Below are 9,594 nucleotides of genomic sequence, written 5' to 3'. Positions count from 1 at the left end.
AACGTCATGATTTTCTCCTTTTTGGGCTTTTTCTTTCTTTATTTTTTTCTTATGCACAATTTTCAACTCTACTTGTTTCTTTTACCTTTCCTCATTTTTGTTTTTGTTCTTTTTGTCTTTTTATTCTTTCACGTTGTGATTTGGTCTTCTTTCTGCTTGTTTTTCCTAATTTTTCCTCCTTTCTCTGGTAAATTATCATGTCACGATTTTATCTTGTTATAATCTTACTATTGTTTTACTCGTTTTTTGTTTTTATTTTTTTACTCATTTGTATCTTTATTTTCTATCTTTTTTACTTTATGACATGAGATTAAATGATCTGCATTTATACAGCGCTTTTCAAGTCAAGACTTTCCAAAGCGTTTTACAGTGTGCATCACATTCCCAATAGCGGCCGTACAGCCATGTAAGGTGCTAACCTGCTTATTGGGGGCATTAGGGGTTCAGTGTCTTACCCAAAAACACTTCGACATGTAACATGGAGGAGCCGGGATTCGAACTGTGATCTCCTGATCCAAAGACGAGCGCTCTACCTCCTGAGCCACTGCCGCCCCCTTTACTCCTTTTACCCATTTTTCTCACCTTGGTGGTGAAACCCTGGGCACGAAGATGTCCATCTGCTGCAGGGACGTCGAACTTTTGGACTAGCGTGTGACGACACCCACTTAGCTGTTGCTAAACTACAACACAGCACCCCGAGACCATCCTGTTAATAAACAAAGGATCCTGCTGGAAGTGTGAATTTCCGTACGGGGTTGGACAAAGAATCTATCTTGTTCATTACACTTCTCCTTATTCTCTTTTTTTCATTTTACAATATTTGGGGATTTTCACTTAATTTGGTAATTCTCGGCGGGTGTGTGCCATTTTATTTTGAAAAAGCGCAAAAACACTGAAATTAACGCCGTAGTCTTAAGTTCAAAGGCCATATTAAGTATACTTGAGTTTTAAAGCATTTTAGAGTTAATTTAGCTCGCAGTGTGAAAAGCGACAAACATGTTATATGAGCGACAACTCGGAAGACCTCGGGGGAATCTTTTGTTTTGTAGTCTTCAGCGGAAGTGGCGCTTTTATTTTGGAGTAACAGCGGAAACTATTAGTCATTTTCCTTCAGGCCACGCCGTCCACATATTCTAACGCTTAAAAGCTGCATTCAATTTATTCGAGCTTTTAAGAATACAAAACAATTCATTAGAGCACGTTTGTCTCTTCTTTTTGAAAAGTGACGCCAACATGAGCGACAATGAGAGAGATTTGAAGGAGGTGAGTTGCCTTTTATACGACGAAAGAAATCGAGCGGGGAAAACGGTGATACGCTAACGTTAGCATTTTTAACCTTCGCGGTTACAGAGAACGCAAATTCTAAAGGCTCCGTCGAAAATGTATTTATTTTGTTTTAAGTTCTTAATTTGAATATACAAGGTTAGTCTTTTTCATGTTATAATGAAAACGTGCGGCCTTCTACGACTAGGCCACGCTAGCTCCCGCCATGCCTTCACACAGACCACATAATGTATTCAATTTTGAAATTAGTGTTAATTTTGCGGTTTTCGTGTTTTTATTGTAATTCATATTGTCTTCTCGGTGATATTCTTTGTTTTATTATGACCTTTCTGTCACAAAGGAGTCATTATGGCGACACTGAAAACCAAGGCGAGAAAATGGCGGCCGACATGTGACGTTCATGGCCCGTGGGATCTTTTATACTTCGGCGATATAAAAATATTAGCACTAGGGACGTCTAAAACGTGAATGATGATCTCACTTCCGAGAGTAAGAGTCCCGACTCCTAAGCTTGATAGCGTATTATGAACTGACCGATAACAGATAATGAATAAAGAAGATAGATCAATAACCCTTAAAAATCCCACCCCTTCGTTATACATGCATTTAATATATGTTATTTTAAATAACTTCCTAATAAATTAAGCGCCATTATTACTAAATTGCCTAAATTAAACCTCTCGTATTTTTTAGTCAGTGAAATTAATGTCCCAGTTTTTTTAATGTACAATATTCGAAATACTACAAATATTGCACATCGCTTTGCTGTGGAATGATCTTCCCCCTCAGATTTGATCTGCAACCTTAGTGGAAATCTAAGTTTAAAACACTTCTATTCTATAGCATATGTATGACCTATAATTTATATTGATAATATGTGTATCATTTGCCCTCATTTAGGTTAATAGTCTTTGATCTTTGCAGCCCTTTGAGACTCTATGTGATTAAGGGCTATACAAATAAACATGACTCGACTTTGATGGCTGTCGTAAAAAATCACAGTGTGGGTGCTCCCCCTAAATCGGAACGCAGTCCTCATCCGTGTAATCAATAATCTAACTTCAAACGGAAACATTTCCAGTATTCCGAGTATGAAAGTTCTGTCAATGTGCTGAATGATCGATACACACAAGAAACATCAACTTACTCGCCTAAAAGGTCCTTGTGTAAAATTTAATTTCTTCGGGACGTTTCAGTTTTATTTTGCACCACTTGGTGTAATAAGTATCGTCCGAATCAGTATTCTCTCATCTTCCAAAACATTGTGTATTTACAGTCTCAGAAATTTAGAATGTCGTGAAGTTATTTACTTCTCCAATGTAAAAAAAAAAAAAAAAAAAATGTTACGGACTATCCTTCGTAAGTTGAATCTGTTAGCAAGTCGCTCCAGTACTATATTTTGTATGTTTAAGGTTTATATAAGTACGTTGAAGGCTTGTATAGGTAACTTCAATTGTTTTGACTGCAAAATAAACGGTTAATAAAATTATATTCTCTATAACGTTACAAAGCAGGCTGTATGATAAAGCATAGTACTGTCAAACAAAGCTACACATAAGGCGTTGACATTCTGTGGCCTGTGAAGCCCTTTGAGACCCCTTGTGATAAAGGGCTATACAAATAAATGTGACTTGAATTGAATATAAAGATAAATAAAGTGAAGTTTAACTTTTGGAAGAGTTAGGCGACTTACTGCTCCTCCGTGCTAGAGAGTGGACGAAAAAAAAAAGGCGATACAACCATTTTCTCAACCGCATCTTATTCCACTTAAATTTTAGAAGAAACTGCTCGCCTCTTCTCTAAGCTTTACACCAACCGTATTGAATGGGTGCACAAGATATTAAACGATAAAAACGTCAAAGTTCTTAGCGTGCTAGAGATACAGTGCAGTGTGTATACACACAAACCAGGAAGTAGAAGCCGGATTTCTTCTTCGGGGTGGATGCTGGGTGACCTCTCACAGTGCTACGTGGGGGAAAGAAGCAGTACTGTCCTGTCCTCGGAAAAAGGTGCACACAATACAAAATTTAACTTGCAGCAATGTCTGGATATTTTGGACATTTTGGACAAGTCGAAAGGTCCTAAGTAGGTGAGCTGTTTGTATCACAGGTCATATTGTTTTAATGTTGCCGATAATTGAATAGACTACCAGTACATTAATTCATGATATTCTAATACTGCCAGATGGGATATTGAATCTATAAGAGACGCTATATTTCCGTTGATCGATAATGAATTCATAATGTAGAACATTTTAGTTCGTTTAAAATACCATAAAATTGCTTTATCACCATGTTCTCATTAGCGGAGACAGTCTTGTGTATGTATCAAACAATTAAAACAGATTCCCCCTTCTGAGATATTTGATGCCGCAAAACACTATGAGAGTTGCAGTACAGAGACGGGTGTACAAGCAAACTCCAACTTACTCGCCTGAAAAGCTTCTTGTGTAAAAGTTGATTTCTCCAGGACGTTTTAGTTGTATTTTGCGCCCCTTGGTGAAAAGTCTACACCGTCCATACCTTGTTGATTTTGTTGCGTGACATGAATGAAATCACTCTTGAAATAGTGACGAAATTCAAATTTGGAGACTGCCTATTTTCGTAATGTCTTTGCGTCCGCCCTTGTAACCGCAATACTTAACACCATGGAGATGCATTTATCAGTTTGTCTCCCGGTGTGTAAACGATTCGTTTGCTCAATAAAATCTAGCTTCGTATCACAGTCCGACTTTTCTTGTAGGTAAATGTAGTCGCCATTTAATGTTTGTAGTATCTTTTCAGTGTGGCCCGTAATCTCCTTTTGTGCGTTGTTACTTAGAACGGGTAATGCTTCTGTTGTCTTTGCTGGTATTTTAAATGCAAACAAACCGACCATCTTGCCTTACCAACCCCTTGTTTGTTCTTTGTCAAGGTTGAGGTTGGAAGAAAGAAAAAAAAGCGGAAGACCTTTCAGATGCGAAGTTGTTAGTGTTTGAAGCCGATGCTGTTGATGCATGCTAATGAAAAAAGAAGCGCTCAAGATCCTTTCCTTCGACTAGCGTTTTAATGGCAGATGGTAAAATTGGGGAAGAGGATGCAAAAAAAGAAGCTGGCTCTTAATGTCAAAGAGAAGAAAGAAGAAATGACGGGTTGTTTTGAAGTTATGAAGTAAAAGAAGTTATGAAGTTAAGATCAGAAGTTTGGCCGGGTAGGAGTAATTTCTTAAAAGACTTATTATGTTGATGCTCTTTTTCTTTCTCTAAATCATGCATGTATCTGTATATCACTCGCTATTTACCCCCCTCTCATATTTATTGACCCTCAATCTGCTTCTCAGCTAAATACATTGTCAATGCATTTGATGTGTATTCATCCATTGAAAAAAATGCTAAAACGGGGGAAACAAAAGTCCCTTTAAAGGGGTTTGATGGGCGAGTGGAGCCTCACTTTTTTATTTTTTAACCATCCTTTCTTGGCATCAATGCCACCTTGCTTGGTTTAAACTCTGCTGTCTGGTTTATCTAGGAGCCTCAGCCTGGCTCGGGCAGTTCCTCACCGCAGCGGTCAGCAAAATCTACCAGCCGCTCGCCGGCGCGCTCCAAGGAGGGCTCCCAAAATTCCCGGTCCAGGTCTCGCTCGCGTTCCAGGTCCAAATCCAAATCGAGGTAAGCACGAAATGTGGCTGGTTAGTCTCGAAATATACATTACCATGATCGAGGGTTTGGCCGTGTGGCGAAAAATATCTTGTCTTCATAATTCTTTTCTTAACATGCTTTAAGTGAATGAGTTGGCTCATTTCTAACCATCTCGTTACTATGTTTAACTAAAGAGAAAAACGAACATATTAAGCTTCAATAGCACTCTAAACGGGGAATAACCTGCAAATTTCTATCAAAAGTACGTAGAGTTTTAACATTGACCTCTAAATTGAATGAAAGCCGTTTTTACTTAGTGCTATTAATGTTCCATGAGGACTCCATTTTATACGCTTAGCCTCTCCCAGCAAGTTTTATGTCACAATTGATGCTAACAATTGTATTGCTTTTACCATGCCCGGAAAACGGACATTAAAATGAGATGTGGCTTTCGAACGTTTTTCACGGTGGCTAAAAGCTGTGCAAGGTAATATGTATGAGGCACGGTGTATTACAGTAATCCTTCTGTTATCGCGGTTAATGGGGACCAAAACCCCCCGCAAAAAGTGAAAATCCGCGAAGTAGCGACGCCCCTTCAAAAATGCTTCTTTTTTTATTATTATTATTTTTGGGACCTGCGAAGCTCTGAACTTACGAACGTGGAACCACGAAGTAGCGACGCCCCTCAAAAATGCTTTACAAATTCTTTTTTTTCTCCCTTTTTAAATTTTTTTATTTTATTATCATTATTTTTTAGACCCGCGAAGCTCTGAACCCGCGAACGTCGAACCGTGAAGTAGCGAGGTCCCACTGTATGTGCAAAAAATGTTTAGTGTGTTGTTTTGTTGGTTTCAATTGTGGGGTTTTAGTCGACTCGGTCTTATATTTATTTCAAAGGGCATTAAAAAAAAATCTTAGAACGCTCTTGGATTTACCCTGCCTTAAGCTGTAGGAACCCTGCTCTCGGTGTGTGTGCCTCAAGGAGCAATTCAAAACTTATTTGGATAGGCACACTCAGATAGGTGATAATGATTATACTGTCAACTTAAATTTGGTTTAAGTGATTTAGAGAGTGTGAAAGTGTCATCCATGTGCGTGCACTGTGAGTGTAGGGAGCTGCTGTCAAAGCTACATAATTAGTTCAAAGGTGAGGTAAAAGCACAATTAAATCACACATGTAAATTTACCAGGCTTCAATAAGATGATCTCATGATTTTGTTGTTTTAAAAAGATGATGATCTTGTTAGTTGTCCTATTTCTGTCACAGGGGTTTGTATAGTGACGTGGGCTCTGCATATTTTTCCCCAGGTCCCATTCTCACCGGAGCTCACGGAGGAACTACTCTCGTTCACGCTCCCGTTCACGCCGCCGCCGCTCTCGAAGCCGCTCGGGCAGCCGGCGGAGGAGCCACAGCCGCTCGCCCATGTCCAACCGCCGCAGGCACATCGGCAACCGGGTAACCAAGATACCAGATCGTGGAATAAATGGAGAGGAACACTGCTAAATCTGTTCTGCTGCCAACAGGCCAACCCCGACCCGAACACCTGCCTGGGCGTGTTCGGCCTGAGCCTTTACACCACCGAGCGGGACTTGAGGGACGTCTTCTCCAAGTACGGCCCCCTCGCTGACGTCAACATCGTGTACGATCAGCAGTCTCGTCGCTCCAGGGGTTTCGCATTTGTCTACTTTGAGAATTCCGAAGACTCCAAAGAGGTGAGAAGCTTTTCGGGGGCATTTTGTTGGATAGGGCAATCTAGCTCTTATTTCATCTATTCGTTTGTTTATTGGGTGTGTGGCAGGCGAATGACATATGGGCGACAGGGTGACCTAAAAAACGGAATATTTTCTCAATAATCCTATAAACCTAGATTAATGGGAATTTTTTTATTCATAGTCATGAAATTTCTAAACATGCTGTTAGAAAAAATTCAAACTACTGTTTTCCTGTATAAGACTGTATTTAATATTTGTGGAAATTCCACATAGCGCTTCATCTCAATTACTTCAAGAAGTTTGATTCCTGAGGAAAAAAATGGGTAAATTGTAAAATGTGTTTCATCAGGCCAAGGAGCACGCCAACGGGATGGAGCTGGACGGCCGGCGCATCCGCGTGGACTTCTCCATTACCAAACGAGCTCACACGCCCACTCCCGGCATCTACATGGGGAGACCAACGTAGTGCCCGTCTGAACGATGATTCAACACTCTCTATCTATCTTCTCTCTAAATTTCATATTTCGTTTTTAGCAGCGGGGGTGGCAGCGGCGGTGGAGGAGGAGGAGGTGGTGGCGGCGGCAGCGGCGGTTCGTCCCGCCGCATGTCGAGAGACTACGACCGCGGCTATGACAGAGGTTACGACCGAGGCTACGATCGGGACTACGATCGCTACGACGACCGGGAGTACCGATCCTACAGGTAAAGGTCACCGAAATCTTACTTTTGGAGTGAGGAGAAAAAGGAAGATTCTAAAAATGTATATTTGAACCGACTGGCAAAAAGGTTTTTGCTCATTTTAAGGATGCCTTTTGAGTTTTTACTTGCCCTCGTGTAGGTCTCAGATAAGGGGATGATGTATTGATGGTCTGTGTAGCCCTTTGAGACTTTTTGTGATTAAGGGCCGAACAAATAAATGTGACTTGACGGGTTTTATGTTTCCGGCAGGCGGAGGTCACCATCGCCGTACTACAGCAGAGGGTACCGCTCCAGGTCCAGGTCTCGGTCCTACTCCCCACGTAAGTTTCCCACACAAAAGAATTGCCCCGGTGATTGAAAAAAAAAAGTAGGGCTGCAGGCAATGTCAACCGTATGTCACAAAAGTGAGTACGACCCTTGTTGCCGTTGGTTTGGCTACTATAATGGCTACATTTTGAGGTTTTTTTTTTGTTTTTGTTTTTTTTCTCTTTTAATTTGAGGGTGGGACATAAATCGGGCTGTCGTCTGCCTCGTGTTCTGATTGGCTGAAAACGAGCGCTGTCGGTCTATTGTGTCAAAGCAATGTCTCTTCAGTATTTTATCAGGCAATAAAATCTGCAGAAATGTGAGGTGTGTACTCATTATTGTGACATTCTGCATTAAGGGTTTCTACGGGTGCTTGAAAATGCTCGACTTTTAGTCTTGTGTTTTCAAGGTCAGGATAATTCTTGAATTTTGGGTGACGTGCTTGTAAATGCTTGAAGTTGTTGCCATTTGCATGTGCCTGAAAACGACGCCAACGCGCCTGTTAAGATCATGTCATCACCTCCAACTGGTCGCCACAAAGAGGACAGCTCTATAAAGAAAAACGGCTCTTTTGGCTCGGCTCACTGAAATGACTCCTCATATTTATTTTTTTAATAATAATAATAATAATAATAATTTCCTTGTATTGTCATTCTGTGTAACTATGTACACAGAACGAAATGTCGATTGCACCTGACCCGTTGTAGCGAGCCGATGCAGCCGCAGCCAACAGAGGGCGCCGCCGACCACTTTTTAAGTCTTAGGAATGACTCGGCCGGGGCGCGAACCACCGACCTCCCAGTCTCAAATGATATGTTATCAATAATAATAAAATATTATGCGCCAAACCATTCAGTAATTTCTTAGATTTTGTTAGGGAACGCTGCAAAGCAACTACAATTGCATTTTAACCAATTAAGCTGCAGATCTTCTGGGGGGAAAAACTCCAAAAATATAAACTCTGCTTTGAAGCAATCAATATTATTAGAGTAGTTTCTTCCGTATTAAACTCAATTATTATCCAACACCTTTAGGGCTTTTCCCCTGTTTGTAAACAAGGGTGATGTATTGAAACTCCGCTTGCATTGAGGCAGAATTCATGTCATTTTATAGCAACCTATTGGCATAAAAAGATGGTACGTACATCATAGAAAGGAGTAGATCACAATAGCTCAAGGTAAAAACTAAGTTAAAGAAGATGGGCGCTGATTTCTTTTGAGGGTACTGGAAAACTCGGTCATGAGAGTGCTTGAATTTGTCCTTGAAAATTTGTGTACGAACCCAGATTAATATTGAGATGCTTCAAATCATGTCTGACGATAATTGTCGACAGGGAAATTATTTTTCCCTTATCGATAACATCAAGTCATCGTTGCAGCCCTAATGGAAAGCGACATTATTGATCCCTCCCTCTTTTTTCCCCACAGGTCACTACTGAGCATCAAACTCTTCCTTGTTTTTTTTTTTAAGATGAGATCACAGCACCCACTCAAAAAGGTTGAAATGGATCGAGAGGGGGATACGACCACAACATTTTTGAAAAAGCATACAGTCGGAGCCAACGAGGCGTGTTTTAGTTTCAGTGTTTCGAAGTGGCTTGTTTTATTTTTGTTTTTATACGAGAATCATGTGTCGTAGATTCAACTGCATTTGTTTGACTTAGGTCGAGTTGTGCTTGTCCACGTCATCGCTCCATCATACGCTCTAATTTAGCATCTGTTTGGTTTCTCCGGGTTTTTTTTGGGGGGGGGGGGTAAAAGTTGGGGTTTGTATCGCTTGTACATGAATATTGGAGGTCTACTTTGTGAACGTCAAATTGTTGTGGATTTTGGAATAAATGTTGAAAGCATTGCAAGCCATCTTGAATATTTTGTTTGCCTGTGGGGAGATGATTGCATATTATATTCCTAGTTAACGGAAGTCATAAAAATGAAAAACTTAACCTTGAAACCAGGTTGAAGGACCAACAATTGAAA

General features: G+C 40.5%; 1 protein-coding gene across 1 annotated transcript; it reads left to right on the top strand.

Annotated features, from left to right (window-relative positions):
- Window positions 1–1,067: 1,067 nt before the first annotated feature.
- On the top strand, window positions 1,068–9,473 carry LOC148352251 (transformer-2 protein homolog alpha-like). The gene is made up of 8 exons (XM_088354545.1): window positions 1,068–1,263; window positions 4,791–4,930; window positions 6,209–6,356; window positions 6,425–6,613; window positions 6,963–7,075; window positions 7,148–7,315; window positions 7,562–7,632; window positions 9,046–9,473. Exons 1-8 carry the CDS (start codon window positions 1,234–1,236, stop codon window positions 9,054–9,056), a joined length of 870 nt encoding a protein of 289 aa, XP_088210671.1. The 5' UTR covers window positions 1,068–1,233; the 3' UTR covers window positions 9,057–9,473.
- The last annotated feature ends 121 nt before the right edge of the window (window positions 9,474–9,594 follow it).

The sequence above is a fragment of the Urocampus carinirostris genome, chromosome 15 (genome assembly GCF_059441175.1).
Source record: "Urocampus carinirostris isolate Australia breed hairy pipefish chromosome 15, RoL_Ucar_1.0, whole genome shotgun sequence".
Lineage (NCBI taxonomy): Eukaryota > Metazoa > Chordata > Actinopteri > Syngnathiformes > Syngnathidae > Urocampus > Urocampus carinirostris.
This window is presented reverse-complemented; position numbering and strand designations above follow the sequence as displayed.

Coding starts and splice junctions, on each gene's coding strand:
- LOC148352251 (XM_088354545.1), top strand. CDS start 1,234: ATGAGCGACAATGAGAGAGATTTGAAGGAG. Junction 6,357..6,424: donor GCAGGCACATCGGCAACCGG/GTAACCAAGATA, acceptor TGCTGCCAACAG/GCCAACCCCGACCCGAACAC. Junction 7,076..7,147: donor ATCTACATGGGGAGACCAAC/GTAGTGCCCGTC, acceptor TTTCGTTTTTAG/CAGCGGGGGTGGCAGCGGCG.